At 44.5% G+C, this 22,410-nt stretch overlaps 1 protein-coding gene across 1 annotated transcript in view; it reads left to right on the top strand.

Moving 5' to 3' along the window:
• The window catches only part of TGFBR3 (transforming growth factor beta receptor 3), a 211,997-nt gene that overhangs the window by 79,385 nt on the left and 110,202 nt on the right, over positions 1-22,410 (top strand). Inside the window, exon 3 of the mRNA XM_080654990.1 lies at positions 10,538-10,722. Coding sequence (XP_080511116.1) covers positions 10,538-10,722 — 185 coding nt within the window. The remainder of the gene's footprint in view (positions 1-10,537; positions 10,723-22,410) is intronic.

Here is a 22,410-nt window from a genome sequence, read left to right as displayed (position 1 = left end):
TTTCCTTTCTAGAAGTAGTTGAGTATATAAATAATGAAGACATATATAGCATGACATTTTGGTTGGATCATGAAATTTTCTAATAGAGCCCATTAAAACTGAGGATCCTGGTCAGACCTATCTTGGTACATTAGTTTTGCATATTTAGGATCAGAAGCCATGGCAGAACTTGTCTGAAAACTAGGAAGGACGGGAAGAGAAGGCCTTTTCATCAACTAGTTTATAACAGTCTCTCAAAGCCTGGCATGGCTCAGTCGTTGAGCGTCGACCTGTGAATCAAGAGGTCGATTCCTGGTCAGGGCACATACCTGGGTTGTGGGCTCGATCCCCAGTAGGGGGCGTGCAGGAGGCAGCCAAACAATGATACTCTCTCATCATTGATGTTTTTCTCTCTCTCTCCCTTCCTCTCTGAAATCAATACAAATATATTTAAAATAAAATAAAAAACCTACTGGGTGATAGGGAGGATATTGAGCTCTAATATTCTGACTCCTAATGCAAAAGGAGGTTGAGATAGATTAAAAAGTATTTTTTTTTCTGAACACATCCCATAGCTGAAGAGATGGTAATAGTAAGTACAGTTGTATGATAATATAAATGAGTTACTCCTAAGAACAGTCTTATGGGGCAGATACTATTATAACCCCCTCCCTATAGCAGAGAGACAGAACGGTTAAATAACTACCCCAGGTTACAGAGCGGAAGTGTGGCAGGGCTGAGATAGGGTTCCATGGTCCACAGCGAATTAGGGTTTTGTTTATTTGACTGAGGATTTTATAGTATTTGTGAACACTTGCCATGTGCAGGCGCTGTGCTGAGCACCGGGATAGGCAGGATCAGCAAAAGAAGCATGGCCCTTGCCCTCAAGTGAAGCAGAAGATGCACAAACACATGCCCACATGAATGAACACTAGATTTGTAACTAAAAGCTGATATTGGCCATAATGGAAAAGCATAATGGGTATAACAGGTTTACGGAATCTCTGAGCTTAGGTATAAAAATGTGGCTCTGCATCAGCTTTACTTAGCTGGGCACAACCCTTCTGCCTTCCTGAGGCCCAGTAGTCCCTGGACTACACTGAGAGTCCTATCAATGTGCTGCTTGGTTTGCCCACAACGGATGCAAAACCTGGAAACCCAAGCTCCGTGGATTCCCCTGAGCCCTGTAAGCTGCCCTGTGAAGGGAGCAAGAGCACGTTAGTTATTCATTGATTTCTCTACAAACCGTCCTCTCTTTTTGCCTCTTGAAAGAAGAAGCACCTGAGCAGTGAGCTACCCAGCTTGAGGAGGGAGGACTGCGGTTTAGTCTTGTAATGGGATTCACCGTGTATCTATTGATGCTTGGTAAACTCAGCATTCGTGTGAAGCATTTCCTTCATTTCTCTAACAACTCAATTGTTGAGTGCCCTGATTATATATAAAATCCTAAAGGAACCGTATTTTCAGTTCATGGCCCCGTTTGTACACATGGCTGTAATTAGTAATATTTTGCATGGCCAACCCAAAGTTGGTAGATTTTCCTTTTTTAATCTCTTGTCTCCTGTCTATAATCAGGACCAATGGTTACAGGCTGTGATTTGACTTCCCAGCAGTTACGGTTTACCTTTTCCACCCTTCCTGACCATCCCCGCACTTGCAACTTATTGTCTTGTCACTTGTCCAGCCCCTGCACCCCAATCCTCACCGAGGGCTCACTAGCCCTAGAAAATGCCCTGTGCAGTGTGAGACCTCTGCGTTTCTGTGCACATGCTTGCCTCTGTTTCTCTCATCTTTTTATTTATTTATTTATTTATTTATTTATTTATTTATTTATTTATTTATTTATTTATTGGTTAATCCTCACCTGAGGATATTTTTCCCATTGATCTTTTAGAGAGTGGAAGAGAAAGGGAAAGACAGAGAGAAACATCAATGTGAGAGAAACACATCAATTGGTTGCCTCCTGCATGGGCCCCAACCAGAGCCCGGGCTGCAGAGGGGCATACGACCAAGGTACGTGCCCTTGACCAGAATCAAACCTGGTCCGCAGGCCGGCACTCTATCCACTGAGCCAAACCAGCGAGGGCTCTCATCCTTTTCCTTCTTATCAGACACCAGCTTGCTAGAGGTAAAGAAAAATGAAAAACGTTAGACTAGCCACTCTCTTGGATATAAGTTGAGGTCTGAGAGATGAAGGAGTTTGGTGATGGCATCCCTCAGGATTAATGCGGGGCAGCTGTCCAGACCTGCCACAGAATAATGCATTTGTAGGCATTAAATTATAATTTTTATTAGTCATGGGTCTAAATTATGTATAATATTTTAAAACTGGATCAATTATTTTCCATTTAATAAAGGAGTATATGTTCTTTTTATTATTTTGTGTGTCTCAAACTCCATAGTGGGAGAAAACAGATTCTATTTTCTCTCATTCTCCAAATCTTCAGATATGTTGCTGGTCTCTGTGCTGAGCCATTTAGGCAGTAGCATCCCATAAGTTCCAGTCTCCTCATAAATGAGTACTGTGGCCAGTGTCTCCTTCATTCTCAGCTTCCTTTAGGTCTTAGCCCAGCCGGTGTGGTTCAGTGGTTGAGCGTCAACCTATGAACCAGGAGGTTCATGTCCAGGTTGTGGGCTCGATCCTCAGTAGGGGGCATGCAGAAGGCAGCCCATCAGGGCTTCTCTCTCATCATTGATGTTTCTATCTTTCTCTCCTTTTTTTCTTCCTCTCTGAAATCAATTAAAAATATATATTTTAAAAGCACAGGAACAGGTATACTTTCTTGTAGAGTGAGAGTAAGCAACAAGAGGTCAGCCACGATGGAGCCAGATGACCCCTTTCCTGATTTTCGTAATTCCCGGGGGAGGGAGAGAAACATATCTTCTCACCTTCGGGAGTTGCACTTTCAGAATGTGCTCAGATAACAGGAATTTTTTCTCTAATACTGTACATAGTTTTATTTTAAATCTTCCCAGTGAACCTCTTAGAAATAATTTTTGGGGAGTAATGGCTAGGGAGTCGTATAAGAACATCCTATCTTAGATAGTTTATTAATCATTCTAAAAGCTCATAAAGAAAACATTTTTTTTTTCAGTTGGAGAAAGTGTTTTCATTCATTCATTTCTCCTTCCCCTGTTCCCCCTCCACCCCCCCCAGGGAACTGTACGTCTCTAATAGTACTTGAAATTTGTAAAGAATGTGTATATCGAGTACCTTATTTGATCTACAAGTCAAGCCTGTCATAGAGTAAGAGAGAGGGAGAGCATGAGAAGCTTAAAGACAGGTCAGACAACTAATAAGGGGCAGGTCTGGGTCTAAAATGCAGCTCTTCTATCCCCTGGTCCCATGTTCCTCCTAGGCCACTGTGTCTTTAATACGGGCACTTTACCTCTGCCCTACCCAGTGGCAACTTCTGGAACATGCCCTCTCTGCCTCCTTTTCTCTTCAGGTTATAAACCCTGCCCGCCCCCGCTTCCACAACGAACCACCCCCACTTCCTCACAGAGCTGCCTAAATCCCTCCTGATACCTCTTGGCTGTATAGAGGTGTCTTGCTTAGATGGCAGAGTGAGCACCCTTGGGAGCTTGGCACTTCCCCACACTGGGAGAATTTAGATTCTTAAAGAAGCTCTGCCCATTGTTTTCCTTTGAACATTTAAAAACGCCCTTGAACAGGAAATTCTCCAACATGGTTGCGCCATGGTTTCAACACAACAATATACAAATATGCACTGGCTTTTGGCCCAACAAGCTGGCAGTTGACTTCTTGGAAGAGGGTCAGTTTGTCAAGAGGAAGGTTTGGATTTAGATATTCACTTGGAGCTTGAGAGGAACTATGATAAGCTATGCCTGAGGGTTTGTGCTGTAGAAAAATCTGGCTACCCCCTTGAGAAATCTATCATAGAGGTTTTAGGGCTTTGTCTTTTTCCCACCAGGGATACGCTTCAGCCTTAAGCCAAGTTTGATTGCTGAAAAACCCAGGTGGGGGCTGTGGTAGAAGGGCCCGCTTTGGATTTTAATGGCGGTACATTCCGCAGCTCTGTTCCCAAGGGGCTGTCGCTCCAATGAGTTGTAATTTGAGAGGGTATAAACATCAGCACATGTTGTGTACACTGCAGGCCCTCCTGAGCCCAGGGCCTTCCAGGTGTTTTTTCTTGGAGCTTTGCTTCTGCATCACATCCCAGTGTTTGTCACATTCCCTCCCATAAAGCTCAGTTAGAGCCAGGCTGTGCTATTGGCTGGGAAATCATCTCGGACGCCCTTTCTTAGGGATTCTTGCGCCCCATGGGGGCAGAAGGGATTTTCGGCCCAGGGGCAGAATGATCCTGCAGTGCCCGGTTCCACAGTCTGTGGGAGTTTGTCCCTCTTTGCAGCTGACAGCATTGCAGAATTCCCTGTGGGACAATAACAGAAACCCTTATTAGCCAATGGTGTTGTTGGAATAAAATCTCCCCACTGCAATGTCTTGGTCCCAGGCTATAATGTTACCCCTTGACTCCCTCTGCATCTTTACCATTTTTTTATTACAGCTGAACACACGCTCCTCATTAGTACCCTGGGTGATATGGGGAATCAGTGTGCTGGAAATTATGTGGAATAGGTACCAGATGTTTGTGTCAACGTGGTATGCACTGGTATTTAGAATGCTTAAGGATCACATTTATTAAATGTGAAAATTACTTACTATATCCTCTCGCAAACAATAACTACCCCTCCCCGCCCAATATCTGACTCTGTTGCATGAGGTGTGATATTAATTTCTTTGGGGACAGATTAAATTTAAAGTGTGTGCAGCAAATGCATCTGTTCCCAAATGCTTTGTCTGTATTATGTCAAGTCTCTGGGCTGGCCTGCCGCCAGCGTGGATGTGGGGGTTCTGTAACCGAGACTGGAATGCTGTGTTGTAGCAAAAGAACATAATGAAAGGGTGAGTCTATTTGCATTTTTTTTCTTTAAGTGGAACTGGGAATTTAGACATTGATGTTATAGCCAGATTTTAGAAACATTTCCCATGTGCAGATAAGCAAGAATTAGTGAAAAAGAGGAAGACATTTGGTGAAACGAGAAATGAGCTTATGTTTTCTCATTAAGTTTATGAAGTCTATTAAGTCAACCAAAAGGTTGCAAGTGTGACCCAAGCAGCTTATTATATTTTATCAGACATGAGTTAATATGTATGTTTGGCCCAGAAGTATGTTGACCAAGTCCTCAGGTGAAGGACTGGAAAAGGCATGGTAGAAGCAGGCAGTGCCTTGTCATGGGAAGAGCTTAGCCCCGGAGTTTGAGAAACCGGGTTCGAATCCCATTCTGCCAGGTATTGGTGGTATGTGATTTTTGGCAAGTTACTTAGCCTCCCTGAGACTCAGTTTTCACGACTCCAAAATGGGTGTTTTAACACTGTTTTATGTGGTGTTATGAGGATTAGACATGATATGTGCACAGCGTGTGGCCCAGACAAGGAGCATGATCATTTTACTTACTAAGAATCAAACCCTGGCTCATTAGGAGGATGGAACCCTAATGGGTTCCACCATTTGCTTCACGGCGGGACTGGGGCCCAGCTGCTGAATGGAGGGCCCTGCTTTGTGAAAGAGGCTGCTTGGTTTGGGTCACCTGCTGAGTTTCTCACCACAGGGTTTACTTGCATCTGTGCTGTCTTTGGTCAGTAAACGCTTTTAGTTAATAGAAGCAGCAACTTGTGGGTGAACAGAGGCCGTATGTCCGCTCTGGTGGCCGAGGAGGGTGTCCTGAGCTGGAAATATGGAGTCTGACTTCAGGTTAGGAGGGAGGAGAACAGGTCAAACAAAACAATACCCAAGATCAGGCGTTCTCAAACTACGGCCCGCGGGCCACATGCGGCCCGCCGAGGACATTTATCCGGCCCGCCAGGTGCCGCTGCCTGCCCTGCTTAGCAGCCGACTCGTCCCGGGCCCGCAGTGCACATAGGAATTTGTTCATAGTTTTTTTTTTTAAACTATAGTTTGGCCCTCCAACGGTCTGAGAGACAGTGAACTGGCCCCCTGTTTAAAAAGTTTGAGGACCCCTGCGGGCCAAGACCTTGAGATCAGGTTGCTGAGTAGCAGTGGGAAAGGATAAAGTCAGCTCAGACTTTGAGACCAAGAGAAAGTTAGGCTGCTTTGGAAATGACTCCCGAAGAATCCGGGCAGGGCAAGTCCTAGATGCCCAGAAGAAACGGGACTATCTAGATTGGGAGCAACAGGGAGGACTGTCTCTGGAGGTGTGTTACTGCCAGGAAGCACTTTAATGAAACGTGTGCCCAGCTCGGTGGCTGGCAACAATCTACTTACAATGGTAAGGAAATCTGTTCTACCCACGTCACAGAATTTCTGGGAGGCCTCAGACAGTACCGGGTCTGTAAAACGCCTTTTGCATAGAAAGCACGGTGCAAGGGTAGCAGCAGCATGCCTGTGATGTTGCTTTCAGCCAGCGTTTCTTCTGCATCACCGTGCCCTGGTTCGTGCTGACTGTGGCAAGGAGCTCCTGCCATGCTGATTAGCATCATCAGCAGGGCCTGTGGCTCGCTTGCTTACCGACTGTGGGGTAGACATTTCGCAGGGAAGGAAGGGCTGTGGGTTTCCAGCGGTGGCCACAAGAGAAACTCCCAGCCTTCCGAGGGTATCAGTGAGACCCTGAGCTCGCAGCTCCGGAGCTCACAGGTCACCACAAAAGTGAGCAGATGAGTCAGACGGGGTTTCGGAGCATGTTTGTGGCTGAAGCACTACACTCGGCCCCATGGTGGTCAAGCAAGAATCAAGGTGGCCTTGCCACCTCCGGCATCTGTGGGAGAGGCTGGGGGTGGGTCACCTGGTTTCCAGGGGGCAGTTTTTCTAACTGGAGGCGGGTCTGGCATTGTGTGGGTAGACTGTGGAGGGAACCACTATGAGGCAAATGGGAAAGGAGGAGAGACCAGTTCATGGAGGTTGGCTGGGCCACAGGAGGAGGGGCAGGAAGGCTTGGGGCTGACCCTGGAGGTGGCAGGATGAGGCTGGGGCCTGATGTGCGTGCTGATGGGGAAGACAGGATTGTTGTGCGATTGGGAGAAAAGGGCCTTGCCAGGAGAGTGTCTGGGTTAATAGGACAAAAGCAGGTTTGGGTTTTTGTCTTCCGTGACATTTGAGGGTGGGGAAGCCTCAGCTGGAACTTGATTTTTTTTTTTAATATTTTTTTATTGATTTCAGAGAGGAAAGAGAGGGAGAGAGAGCTAGAAACATCAATGATGAGAGAGAATCGTTGATCGGCTGTCTCCTGTACGCCCCTTCCCCCCCAACCGGGGATCAAGCCCTCAACCCAGGCATGTGCCCTTGGCCAGAATCAAACTGGGGACCCTTCAGTCTGCAGGCCAATGCTCTATCCACTGAGCTAAACCGGCTAGGGCTGGGACTTGATTCTTAGCGGCCCAAAATGCCACCTCCTTTATTTCATGATTTATTTTTTTCCCTTTATTACAAGAGTAGAGGCCCGGTGCACAAATTCGTGCATAAGTGGGGTCCCTCAGCCTGGCCAGCAATCAGGGGCCGATGGGGGCTGTCTCGCCCAGTCCCAATAAGGGCCGATTGGGGCCGGCCAGGGGGAGGGACTGCGGGAGGTTGGCTGGCTACGGGAGGTTGGCTGTGAGAATGCACTGACCACCAGGGGGAAGCTCCTGCATTGAGTGTCTGCTCCCTAGTGGTCAGTGCACGTCATAGCAACTGGTTGACTGGTTGTTTGGTCAACTGGTCATAACTGTTGCTTAGGCTTTTATATATATATATATAGATTGAAGCTTCAGCTATTAGGTAGAGTAAAAGAACTCTAGGATAGAGTCTCCTATTGGTAGGAAACCCATTGACCATGGATCACCTTGTGGTTCTTTCCCCTTTCCTCTTTACCATCTTCCCTCATTGATATTTGAGTGATGCTGTGTGCCAGGCATCATGCTGATATAAGGGATGGAGTAATGAGCAAAATGATTGGATGCTGTTCTTTTGCAACCATTGGGTGAATGCAGACATCAAACAAATCATCACTTGATCAGAGTGCCCTTTCCTTGACCTTGGACTGACTTTTATAAGCCATGGCTGGCACTGCAGCCCATCAAATGGGGTCTGCCCTGTCCTGGACTTGATGGGACAGAGAGCATAGACTCTAGGTGAGGCATCCTCGTCCTCAGCACTGGGGACATCCCCTCTCCAGCTCCCTCCCTCTCTGTGGAAAACCTTATCCTCTTGTTGTATTTCCAGTGAGTGTTTGCTTCCACCCTGATGTGGAGATGGGCAGTGTGGAGATTTAAGGAATAACCTGCTGGGTGATGGTAGCACGATCAGGAGGAGGTTGCAAGCCTTCTTGCAGATGTGTTTTGGGTAGAACTATAGCCCAGTTGGAGCTTTGTACATACAAAAATCGAACTGAAATGTACTTTTAATTTGCGCTTAATCTGTGATAATGGCAAATTCATGGTAGGAGGCTACAAAGCCAGTTCGGAAGGGCTTTCCAATTTGAGCAGCCATAGCCGCTGTGTGTCCCGAGCTGAGTAGGAGACTCTCTCTCTGGAGCCCTGGGATATGAAGTACACCAGACATCCCAGTGTGGCTGGTGAAGGCAGGAGGGGAGCAGCATGGGGCACACCTGCTCCTACCATTGGACTGTGTGGGAACTTCAGGGAATTGTACACTCAGTACTTTCTGCCTTTGCTGATGTGACCTCTTTCTTCACTGCCTCTTAGGAAGCAGTTGGACACAGTACAGGAGCACAGAAGGTGGGAGTGATTATTTGAGAAGGTACATACTTCATTTCAGAAGCGATAACTATTACCAGCCTACAGCATGTCCAGGAGTTCTGAAATAGACTTAGCACACCAGGCAGGATGCCTGCTTAGGGTACAGCAGTGGGGGTGTGGGACTGCCTGGCTCTGAACTACATTTGCATTTTGGACCAGAGTTATAGTCCTGGAGGGCATCTTATTGTGTAGAGGTTGGGAAGACCTAATTGGAGCGCACCCAGGCTTTTTATTTTGGAAGGCTGAGGTTTAGTGGGCCCTGTCCCAGTCTCCCCAACTATGAAATGGGGTAACACCAAGCTCACAGAGGTGTGTGAGGTATACGTATTGAAGGTTCCTTCTTCTTCCTGGATGTCCCTATCAATCCAGCCAATGTGAAATGAGGCTGAATGGAGTCGGGTTGTACTCACATCTCTGTAGCAATCTGTTTTCCATATCAGTGCCTTAAAGTCCAATCCAAGGGCCTGGAATGGTGCTCTAATCACTGATCAGAGAAGGGACCATTTTTTCTTAAGTTCATTGATTCATTTAACAAATATTTTTGGAGCCAGGCACTGTGATGGGTGCTGAGGGTATAAAGATGAGTAACCCACCCACGGCCATCAGGGAGATCACATTGGACTTGCAAAGACAGATGTATACACTCATGGTTACAGTATGGAAAATGAAACAGCAGTGCTGGGCAGAGCGATTATAAGAGGACAGAGAAAGAGGACCTCCCTCAGTTTGAGATGTTTGTTGAGGGGTTGGAAGAGAGATTTGGGTAAAGGGTACAAGTTTGAATAATGGCATGGAGTTGAGAAACATCCTGGTATGTTTAAAGACCATTAAGCTAGCTGATGTTGCTGCAGTGGGAGGGGTGAGGCTGGAGAGATTGGAAGGGGCTGGATCAAGAAAGGCCTGCGTGCCAGGTTGAGGAGCTCAGGCTTTATTCACAGGCCAGCAGTTCTCCAGGGGCAGGACATGCTGGGGAGATGGGAGGGGTCTGCATTTGCATTTGGAATAACCAGTGAGTGAGCACCCCTGGGTTAGATGGACAGTGCTTGTCTAGAAGGTGGCTTGGAGAGCTTGACACCTGAGGCTCCTTTTAGGAAGATCTGTGTTGTCTTGGGACAGAGACAATGAGGGCTACAGGAGCTAAAGATAAGAGGGATGCAAGTATTTAGGATTTAAGGAGGAGAATGAGGAAGCAGCAGCCAATAGTGACCAGGCTCTGCTCATATCCTACCTCTCTTGAGAGGGTTTTCAGACCTTTGACCCAGACTTTATTCTATACTCTGGTGCTGTTTGCCTCCATTCATTGCATCTTATTTTGTATCATTCTTACATTTATTTTGCTTCGTTTAAGTAGCAGAAGCACTTGAAAGGTAGGGACTTAAACTTTTTGGGGTATAATTTTAGGTGTTTAATATTATTTATGCATAATATTATTGGAACTTCAGGCAATTTATTTCATTTATTTCTGGTTTTCTTGTAAGAGGAGAAGGGAGAATTAAACACAGATGTCAAATGGGAGGTTTCCTTCATCCAAAGGAATACATTCATGACTTTTGCATCTAGAAGGGAATTGAAGTAATCAAATACACATCAAATCATCCAAAAGGAATTTAAGAGATTGGAATTTTAGAAGACTAGGCTAGCTTTTTTTGCCATTTAGTTCTGGAAACAACTTACCTGGAAAGACTCCTTGGGTGGGCTGGCAGTGGCTTGTCCATCCAGAACAATTTGATTGTGGCACAATTGATTGCGGTTTCTGACGGGTGTTTGTGATTCCGCCTGCAGGTCCAGAGCCCAGTGCCCAGTGTGAACTGTCGCCGGTCAACGCCTCCCATCCTGTCCAGGCCTTGATGGAGAGCTTCACCGTCCTCTCGGGCTGTGCCAGCAGAGGCACAACGGGGCTGCCACAGGAGGTGCATGTCCTGAACCTCCGGGGCCCGGACCCGGGGCCCGGCCAGCCGCAGAGAGAGGTAGGTACAGGCGCCAGGTTTCTACCCATGAGCAAAGGGTCCTTTTCTTCCATTCAGAGTCTAACAAGGATGATCATGTATGAACATACGTGGGGAAGAGGATACAATGCACACTTGAGAGAGAAGGATTTCAGATAACAGATTGCTCTCTGGACTGGTCAACTCTAGGACTTGCCTCTCTAGAGATTTTTTCTAACTTTCCTGGCCCCTCCTGTTGGAAAGAATATTCTTACAAATTTCATCTTTTCAACTTGGCTATGAAAGAACGAAGTTGGGTACCATTGCTTTGTCATTGTAAATGTCTTTCCCATCTTCTCCTGTGCTCTATCTTCCTTCTTTCTTTGCTTTGTCTTATGAACCTGTGGCTGAGCCAGGGAAATGGGAAGACTCTGGAATAAAGATGACGACACTTGCTACTTGCATGAAAGGCCTGGGGGGTTGCTTCTTATGCTGTCCAGGCTGCTTTTCAAAGAAGGTGGTGGTCTTGGTGTGGTGATGATCCAAGCTCCTAGTGACTCAACATTTACTCTGCCCTCAGCACTGTTTGAAGCACTTACTGCATTTACTCCATGAAGTCCTCATTGTTCATGTGACAGACAGGTGCACAGAGAACTCACTGGCTCAAGGTCAGGGGCTCAGAAATGACCTGCAGCTCAGAAATGACCTAGATTGTGGGCCAAAGGTAACGCAGTTGTCAGTCTTTCAGTTTTTGAGCTTCTGTGTGTCAGAAATGTTATCACTCAAGTATTATCTCTCCGGGGAGAGGGAAACCACAAAAAATTCTGATCACAGTGAAGTGTAGGAAAACTAATGTAGAACAGAATTTATTTTTGAACTTTCTTCTGGTCAAGAAAATTAATTTCCAGAAACATTTGTTTATGCGTGTCAACCACTCCGCCTTTTGGGGGGAGTAGAAATAGGAGAGGTGAGGTGTCCAGAAGGAAAAGCAAACTGATTTTAATCCTATGAAAGTGTGCGGAGTTGGCTCCTTTCAAAGACAAATCATCTAACCTTTCCAGCTACATTGGAAATTATTGTTAATGCTCTTGGTTGCTTGCCATTGTAGCTGCAACACATATTTCGGGTCAGATTTCTTTATCCCAGTAATATGTCTTTAATTCTTAACTTATGCGGGAGAAATGGTGGTGGGAGGAGGAGTGGGGGGAGGAGGAAATGCAGTTCCTAAGAAGCGCTGCTGACTCCAGCGATTCTTTGGCAGCAATAATTACCCATTTTATATATGCTTCTCAGAGGAACCAAGAAAAAAGAAAGTTCGAGTTATTACAGAAGCAGCAATAGGTGAACATTCTGGTAGAGTTGTTGACTCTGAAAACAGGTTCAAATAAGACTATCGAAGCAAAAGAAAAACACCTCAAGGAATGACAGCAGCTCTCCCACACTTGTCTTTATTATGTTAGGTCAACACAGAATTCACTTTAGGCTACAGCAGTACCTAGGATACATAAACTTAGATGGTGCCAGGGGACAGTGTGTTCAGTGAGGAAGTAAAGAAAGCGTCTGTGGGGGTGGTCTCTAAAGCTTGTTTAAAAAACCTGACCATTCTTCGTCTTCCTTTAGTATTTTTATTGTATGTGTATGGTTTTGGGTAAGTGATTTGAAGAGATTTCTGAAACTAGGCAACTAAAGGAATTGTGTTCTTTCTTTCCTTGGGGACTTTTAAGAATTATATGGTTGTAGTTCAGTCCTGTTTGAAAACAAGATGAGACGAGTGATCTTTGGGAGTTTCACAGCTCAGAGCTGCACTCACATGGTGGACTGTGTGTTTGATATGTACGGGGTAGTGTGGAGGACATCAGAGCAGAGGGGGCAAGACAGAAAGAGTGAAAGGGTTTGTTCCTGGGTGGTAAGATGAGGATGGAGAAATGTTAAATCTCTCTTACCTTCTTCATATAGGACTGTGGAGATACATTACTGAACTCATGCCAACAGTTTTAAAAAATCATTTAAACCATATGATCCAGCAATTTCACTCCAAAGTACATACGTACTCAAAAGAAATGAAAACATATGTCTACACAAAAACTTGTCCACAAATGTTCATAGCAACATTATTCATTGTGGGGTCTTAGCCACATCTACTAGGGTTCAGGAATCTGGAGAAAGGGCTGCGACGCAAATTAATAAAGAGGCTAGAGAAGAAATATGAATTTGGAAGGCATTTGGGGGGAGCCAGAAGAGGCTTAGTTCTAGTAACTAAGTTCCCCAAATCTCCGGGCCCAAGGCTTTTTATTCCCACATTTTGTCCTATGGCAAAGCAGATATACGTATCAAAGGTAAGGTTTGGTAAACAGTAAAGTAGTATCAGGTTGGGGGAACTGCCTTCAGCTGTCTGGCAGCAGGCAATAATATATGCAGATCTTCAGCCCTACTGAAGCCCCAAGGTTCATCAGCCTTTTGATGAACTTCTTGCATTTTGTTATGCCCTGCTAGAATTTGCTTCCAGCAATTGATAATAGCCCAAAACTGGGAACAACCCAAATGTCCATCAGTTGATGAATGGACAAATACTAGTAAGATATGGTAGATGCATACACTGGAATATCATTTAGCAATAAAAATGAAGAACTGATACATGCTACAACATGGATGAACCTTGAAATGCTTTGCTAAGAGAAGAAGGACAGACATAAAAGACCACATATTGTATGATTCCATTTATATGAAATGTCCAGAATAGACAAATTTATGGAGCTAGAAAGCAAATTAGTGGTTGCTTTGGGCTGAAGGGTAAAAGGGAGAAATGGGAGCCACTGCTGAGTACAGGGTTTCTTTGGGGGGGAAGGGGGAGGGACTGAAACGTTCTCAAATTAAATTTTAGTGATGGTTCCACAGTTGAATATGAATATACTAAATACCATTGATAAATGTGAATATACTAAAACCCATTGAATTGTACTTTAAATAGGTGAATTTTATGGTATGTGAATTTTATCTCAGGAAAGCTGTTTAAAAGAACCAATAATTTGATTTGCCAGTAATTAGTCCATAAAGTTTACTTTAACTGTACTCAGTTTTTTGGTTTTTTTTAAACCAAGATTGCTTTCTCTTCCAACCTAAACTCACCTAATTCTTATTCTCACTGGGTGACTTGATTTTTATAGATATACTATTACATGGTCTGTGCTAAAAATCACAGCCAATCCATTTTGGAGGTGGTAGTGGGAGGACCAGAGGCAGCCTTGGTGCATGTCTCTACCGGATGTTAAAGGCAAATACTTTTCAAAAGGAAGTGATAAATGTTGTTGCTTATAAATTAGCAAAAAGAATGCCACCCTGGCTCCAAGCCATAGTTGGATGACAGCTATAGTTGTTTTTCATGATGTCCTCCTTAAATGTGAGGGAATTACTAAATCAACCCTATTTCCCCTCGGCTTGTTGGTGCGTGATCAGCATGAAGACCTGGTATAAATCACGCCTCCCTAACACTTTACTGCATTCCTACCTCCCAGGCAACTTAACGGTTGTTCCTTGTTCGTCAGCTGAGAGAGGCTGCCCCTGTTCCTGGGTGGAGGAGCGGACAGAGCCTTTACCTGGATGCAGGAACCACAGCAGGTTGACAAGATTCGGGGAAACAGTTTCTGTTAAGTTAGATAAACAGTTTTATAGTCAAGCAGATAATTTATATCAGAAACACACTTGCCACAATAGTGTATGCAAAGCCGTTTGGCCATTGGCTTCCCTGCTGGGTTCTCATCAGGACAGCACAGACCTATTGCTGTATTTTTCATCTGAGACCACACCTCTCATTTGTCGCCTTTGGTTTGGGACACAACAGCCTCGGAAGGGAACAGGAAACTGGAAAAAGACTCCCTGGCCACAGAGCGCAGAAGAGGGAAACAGCCCCGAGATGTCAGCTTTGTCTTTTAGAATCAGCAGGCGGGTGTCATGGGTCTCACCCTAAAAAGCCAGCGCCTTGTGCTCCTTGACTTCAAAGTAGAACGCACCCTCACCCCCACCCCCTGTCAGGTTTTGGTCCCTCTGGGTGTTTCCTGATTTCTGAGAAGGGGTACAGCACCACCACTGGCTTGTTTACAGTAACATACTTCCATTAGTTGCTAGAATGGCCACAATTTTGTTTCCTATCATCTCATTTTTATTGCTTTTATGTGGCATGTGTCTTTTCTATTTCCAACCTAATTGCTTGCTCATTAGGAAAAGCTGCTGAGGATAAGCCCCTCGTTAGCATTACATATGTGCATACAGACAGACCTTTCAGGGCGCTTGGCTTTATTTCGCTTCGCAGATGTTGCATTTTTTACAAATTGAAGGCAAGACCCTCCATCAGCAAAAGGATTACAACTCGCTTTATTGCGGTGGTCTGGAATCAAACCCACGATACCTCTAAAGTGCACCTGCAAAAGATATGGGCGTTTACATTTCTGTATTTGTTTTGACATAAAGGAGCGACTGTTAACGGCATGCCAGTGACTGGCTGCAGGGTTGGGGTGAGGATCTGGAGGCTTCATTGTCGTGGGAAAGGGGCCAGATTTAATAACTTTACTGTCAGAAAACCCAGAACCCCCCTTTATGCATTTGCTTATTCTCTGCCTCATTTCAAAAAAGGATTTGGGTGGGCTTACAACAACAAGACATACCAACAGTGTAAGCAGAAATGCAAAGGGAGGACAAAAGAAAAGTGTAGTTTGTTAGCCATGTGGGTTAATGTGGTCGGTATGGTTGGGTTTGAAATTTGGCTCCAAGCTTCTTGGCAGGCGGGACCGAATGGGATGTGTAGTTAATCACACATGTGGCTCCAAGTCAGTTTTACTTTGTACCTTCTCTGAGGACTGGGGCATAAAGCCATCTGTTTCCTGGTTGTTTTTGAGGGCAGGAAGGATCACAACTGGGAGAAAGAGAAGGACATAAACACATCTAAAATGCTAACTGTTCTGCTTGCCTCTGGACAGCTCCCTTATTGCCACTCTCTCCCCTCCCCACCCCAACCCCTCACCAAGTAACAGTACCAGCTACGATGGAGGGGGTGGAGAGGTGCCTGCGGTGGGCCAGCCACTTGCCCACACTTGTGTTCTGGCTGCCAGGCCTCATCAGCCTGAAAGGGAGGGAGGCTTGAGGAGGTTGAACCCCGGACCCTGGGCCATGTCTTTGGACTCAGTAGTCCAAGCTTTCCCCACACTTCAGTCCATTCCCCTTTTCCTGTAGCTCTTACCCTGTCCAGTCTCAGTGGACTCTACCTGCTGGGTGAGCCAGCAGATCTCCTACCCTGGGTTGGGGTTCTCACGTAGTCATGCAATCGCTTTTTCCAGTGCTCGGAGTTCCTTTTTGTTCCCTTCTTCATTTTCTGGCTGTGGCTTTGGGGCAGTATTAAGATTGGTCTGTGTGTGGCAGTGTCTCTTTTTTTCTTTCTGGTTTAGAAGGTTATTACTTAGCTCAGAAGCCCTGCACTCTTTGTGGCCATTAATACCAACACTACTAGTAAATGCCACTCCTAATTGTTTTCATAGTTGATTATCCCCTAAAAGGCTTTCAGCTGCCTTTACAAAAGTAACTCACTTGTTCTCTGCTTCCAATCCATGACTTCTTGTAACCAAACTTGCTTGGACTCTCTGATAAAGGACTCTTCCTGCTATGAACGAAATGCAAGCTCTTCAGTATGTGGAGTTTGCCATCTGATTTGATGTACTTTTTGCTTACTTTGAGGAATCTAACAGCTCAGGGGGTTCAGTATTTTTGTGGATTGCACCAACCTACTTACCTATCTGTCGGAATGTCGTCTTTCCCCTATTTCTACAATATTAGTAGGTGGACATGTTCCCTCTTTTTACCTTCTCAGTTTTAGACAGATCAGTGTGTGGGGTGGAGGGAATGGGTGTGTGGCTTACCTTTTTACCCACTACCACTAAAAGAACTAATGCAAAATTTCAAGGCAGGCTTTTTGGAAAGTACATATGTGAGAGCCACATTTTTTCTCTCTCTGTCTGGGGCAATTTTTCCTTCACTGTTGTTCACAAATGCCTTCCCAATGCTAGTCCTGTGTAAAAATAAAATAAAATAAAATAAAATAAAATAAAATAAAATAAAATAAAATAAAATAAATAAAATAAAATAAAATAAAATAAAATAAAATAAAATAAAATAAAATAAAATAAAATAAAATAAAATAAAATAAAATAAAATAAAATAAAATAAAATAAAATAATAAAATAAAATAAAATAATAAAATAAAATAAAATAAATAAAATAAAATAAAATAAATAAAATAAACAAAATAAATAAATAAATAAATAAATAAAATAAAATAAATAAAATAAAATAAATAAAATAAAATAAATAAAATAAAATAAAATAAAATAAAATAAATACAAACTCAAGGCTATATATGTTTTAGAGATCTTACAGATAGTATATGCTAAGCAAGAATCCAAGTGAATCCCTCAAACACAGACATGGAAAGTGGTGAAATGCAGTTACTAAACAAATACCTTCCATATATAAATACTGCCTGGTGTTCCTTTAAATGGAGGTTGTTTTGGAAATCACCCCAGACTGAAGGTAAGATTACCTCTGAGCTGGCCACCTTGTTGCAGACCTACAGCAGATAGACCAGAAGGATACACTGACAACAAGGGTCACATTTCCCAGAGGCTTCCCTCCCCTATTCCCTCCCTCTCTCCTTCTCTCCCTCCCTCCCTCCTCCCTTCCTCCATTCATTTGAGTGTTGCTATGGAAATTTTTTCCTTAACTTGAAAGGCAACTGAATTGGACTCACATAGGATTGGAGGCCCTAAATAAATAGGACAGTCACCTTGTTTAAAAAGAATTGCCCACTCACTTGAAGATACTCAAAGCACTTTATTTTTTTTTAAACTTACTTTATTGACAATAACAAGGTTTTATTTATTTATTTGTTTGTTTGTTTGTTTGTTTAATCCTCACTCAGTATTTTTCCACTGATTTTTAGGGAGAGTGGAATAGAGAGGGAAAGACAGAGAGAAACATCGATGTGAGAGAAACACATTGATTGGTTGTCTCCTGCATGAGCCCTGACCAAGGTACGTGTCCTTGACCAGAATCAAACCCGAGACCCTTTGGTCCACAGGCCGATGCTCTATCCACTGAGCCAAACCAGCTAGGGCTTCAGTATACTTTAAAGGATGACCCCTTGCCGGGCAGTATGGAGGTGCCAGGATTGGACAGAGGAGCAGGGTTGGGAACAGCAAGGCAACTAGACCTGTGGCTGCTGTCTCAGCAGAGGACAGTGTCTGCCAGTTAGAATTGGCCATGCCAGTCAAGGATGGTTTCTAACACACTGGGGCAAGATGTTCCATCTGAAACTCAGCTTTCGAGTAGGAATTCTCCAAAAAACCCAGCCTTGGAATTTTAGAAAAAGTGAAAGCAGAAATCAGAGTGGTAAGCGTAAACATCAGGGTTTAGCAACAAGCCAGGACATAAGCTAAGCAACGGAGTTACAAGTTCTCATCAAGATGCTGGCTGGCCACACGCTTAGATCCTGTCACTTCACAGTAACATCCAGATGCTGTAAAATTGCCCTGGGAAGGCACAGAGGGACCGGGTCTGGTTGGACTCTGCCACTTTCACCTGGGGTAACGCTGGGTCAAGTTCTTTGCTGGCTGGGGGCTGGCCGATTGAAAGGACCTCTTATTGTTGCCTCTTCCCCAGTCTGGAGGAGACTGCCTTGCCCGCTTCTCAAGTGTGTCCAGCAGCAGCGTTTTCCAACCCGCGTGGTGTGTTTGTCTTTCATGGAAGTTGGGGTTACAACCCTGACCCACACTATTGTTGCTCTGCTAACTTCTCTTGACTTTTCAAAAATTGTATAGTTTCCTGAAAACGTTGTTAGAAAATGTTTCTACAAGAGCATCCTCCACATTTGAAAATGTGACTTTTTGCTCTTAGAACTTTTTGGGGAGTACTTTAAAAAGCAATGAACCAAAGTAAGGAGCAGGTCTGCAAGCCTGAGAGGCAGATGTGCCGCCTGGACAGAGGCCCAGCTTGTGCAGAACATCCAGGGACCCAGCCCGTGCGTTCTTGTTTCCATTGCTGGTGAGCCCTCCTGACATTTTGTTTGAGAATAAAAGGAAATTTACAGCTAATGTCTGATTTAAATACTCAAACTCTGCACAAGTATTTATAATATTACTTTCAGTCATGCCCCCGCTGTGTTTTCTAAATATTTCTGTGAAAATTAGACACACGTTTCATTAGTTTTACTTTTCTTTCTCCCACAGTGGAGGGGCCGTGTATGAACTTGGTCCTGCTGATCACCTCTCCACACCATCTTACTTCGCTTTTCCTTGCCTTTCTCACTTCTTAATGGGTGAATGTCTGTGTGTCCTGCCCTTCCCTTCTTTCCTCTCTGCAGCCTGACTGCTGGTCTCCTGCCTTATCTCTGGGGAGTCCCTGATGAAGCCCTTTTGGCCAACTCCTGGGATGCTGGGATGGGAGAGGTGCCCTGGAGACCACCTAGTCCTAACCACCTTACAGAGGAGACCAGGACCAGGGAATTAAGAAATTGGCGCCATTGCTGGGTGTGAACCCGATTCCTGTCGCTGAGTTCTTTCTACCACATGCCTTTCCCCACTGTTCCTTCTTCTCAGCTCCTTTTCTGAACCCTCTTTTCTGGCACCTCTCTCTGGGTTTTAGGATGTTACCTTAGTCTGGTTCTCTTTTTATCTTTAAAAAAATATATATATTTTTATTGATTTCAGAGAAGAAGGGAGAGGGAGAGAGAGATAGAACCATCAATGATGAGAGAGAATCATTGATCTGTGGCCCCCTGCTTACCCCCTACTGGGGATCAAGCCTGCAACCTGGGCATGTGCCCTGAACAGGAATCGAATCATGACCTCATGGCTCATAGGTGGACGCTCAGTCGCTGAGCCACGCTGGCCAGGCCTCTTTCTGTCGTTCCATCTGTTTTTCTGTTTGTTTCTCAGCTTCTCTTCCTTCTCAGGGGTTCTTGGCTGAAGCGCAGTCCTCGGGTCTTGTTTTCCTTTGTCTGTGTGCCCTGGCTTGGTTCGTCTGTTCTTGGTATTTTGGGTGTCACCTCCATGCCAAAGACTCCCCCAGCCTCTCTCCAAGCTTCTCCAGTGAAGCTCCAGTCAGGCCTCTGAAGCACCTTACCTCTCAGGATGTACCTCCAACTCCCAGGTCCCTAAGCGATGCTGTGGAGGAGTGGCTCTCAGTCAGGTCAGATAGTGGGTTAACCTCAGCTATCTAATTCTCGAAGCCTCCATTTCCTCATCTGCCAAATGAGATGATGGTAGCCGTTCTTTAGAGGGCTCACTGAGGCTTGAGAGATGTTTCTATGCCACTTAGGGCTGGCATATGTTCCTGGGACACGGGACACAATCAAATGCTAGCCCTTTTTCATATCTCTAAAATGGAATGTAAGAATCTTCCTAAGCCCTCTGCTACCCTAGTGCTAGTTTATTAGTCCAACATCCCTATACTGTCAATGTCACTGCCACCATCTGTCTTGGGACTTTTGAGTCATCTTGGATTTACGCATTTCCTTCAAACCCTCTATTTGATCAGTCACCAGGTTTTATTGACAATTTCCTCTGCAATTGCTCTTGAATCTCCGTGTTCCTCACCACTGGCCCTGAAGCTTCCTTATCCAGTCTCCTGGGCCTGGCACCTTCAGGCCCTGATTCTTTCAGTCTGGCTTGTGGACTACTTCATAAAACCAATTTTCTCTAAAAAATACTCCTGTAACTCATTTACTTGTCCATTCATTTACAGACTTATTCAATGAATTATTTATTGAGATCCTACAGTGTGCTAGGTAGACATGCTATTAGAGTCTTACTCATCTTTATTTCTTCATCACTTATTGGCCTGTAAGAGAGAATAAATTCAATACAATATGACAAATAATATGACCATTATTTATTATAAAATTAATAAAACTTTGTAGGATCCTAACAGAGGCAGTGGTAATTTTATGTGCAGGTGAGGGAAGGATACCCCGAAGAGAACATTGATGAAGGGCTTGAAAGTTAAGTAGAAGTTGCTGTGCAGAAGAAAAGGGAGGCCTCCATGTACACAGAGGGAAGAGCAGAAACTATGTGTGGAGGAAAGTTCTTTCATATACACGTGTGGCTGGCATACAGATCGGGGAGTGGCAAGCTATGGCCTTTGGGCCAAGTCCTGCCTGCTGCCTGTTTTTGTATATATAGTGTGTCCCCCCAAAATGTATACATACACTTTGAATAATTATAAAGGCAATGTTTATGAAAATATTTTTCATTTTCAAAATTAAGCTAGCAGCTATTCAAGTGTGTATTACATTTTTGGGGGACACCCTGTATGTTATTTACATACCATAAAGTTCACCGGTTTCAAAGTGTATGTGTCAGTGATTTTTCGTATACTTGTAGAGTTGTGCAGCCATCATCACAGTCTAATTTTAGACCATTTTTAGCACTCTAAAAGGAAACTTGGTACCCATTAGCAGTCACTTTCCATTCCACAGGCTCCCAACCCCTGCTTTAGGCAACCACTATTCACTTCCCTTCTTTATAGATTTGCCTATTCTGGATATTTTCTTTCAATGTAATCATGCAATATGGGAGACTTTCATAATGCATTTGAGCTTCATCCATGTATTAATTATTTCATTCCTTTTTATTCCTAAGTAGTGTTCCATTGTATAGCTGTACCACATTTTGTTTATCCATTCGATGCCTGTTTGGTAAGTGAAGTTTTCTGGGGTCATATTCACAACTCTTCCTTTATGTATTGTCTGTGGCTGCTTTCTCATTATAGTGGCAGAGTTGAGTAGTGTGATAGTAGTGTCGCCTGCACGGCCTACAAAGCCTAAAATATTTATTATGATCTGGCCACTTGCAGACACAGCTTGCCAACCCCTGGAAGAGGATGGCAGCAATGGTGAGGACAAGGGTAGTGTGGGCTGGGGCCAGGAGATGGAAGATGAGAACAGAATGGCAGCACGAGTAAGGATTTGGACTTAATCCTGTGGATCAGTCTTTCTCCAAATGTGTGTGGTATATGAACCCCCTGCGTCTGAATCCCTTGGAGATGGGAGAGTGCAGACTCCTGAGCCTCACTCCTAACCTTTCAGCTGAATCCATTGCCCCACACCTCTTTTCTTAATTCTCCCTGAACTTCTTTCTTCGTTCTCTCAATCCTTACCATGTTAGAAGCCCATGCGTAAGTCTGAACTCTTCAGCAAACGCTTCCTGATTCCTTAACCCTCCTCCACCTCTCTTTTTTCTTTTTAAATATATTTTTATTGATTTCAGAGAGGAAAGGAGAGGGAGAGAGAGATAAAAACATCAATGATGAGAGAGAATCATTGATCGGCTGCCTCCCCCATGCTCCCTACTAGGGATCGAGCCCATAACCTGGGCATGTGCCCTGAACCGTGACCTCCTAGTTCATAAGTCAACACTCAACCACTGAGCCACACTGGCTGGGCTACCTCCCTCTTTTCTTAACCTTGATCTGAATCCCCTCCTTATTCCAGCACCGTCTGTACCTCCCCAGAGTATGGGATTGTATATTTTCTCGCATTATTTGCTGCCGAATCATGTATGACAATCTTGCACACCCAGCTGGAGAGCAGCCTTCTGAAGGGCAGGAGCCCAGTCTTGGCCTTCTTTGCATTGTGTGCAGTGGGTTCTCGCACAGTCCGAGGATGTTATTTAAGGATCACTTCCCTTTTCC

This window comes from Plecotus auritus (genome assembly GCF_963455305.1).
Source record: "Plecotus auritus genome assembly, chromosome: 2".
Lineage (NCBI taxonomy): Eukaryota > Metazoa > Chordata > Mammalia > Chiroptera > Vespertilionidae > Plecotus > Plecotus auritus.
This window is presented reverse-complemented; position numbering and strand designations above follow the sequence as displayed.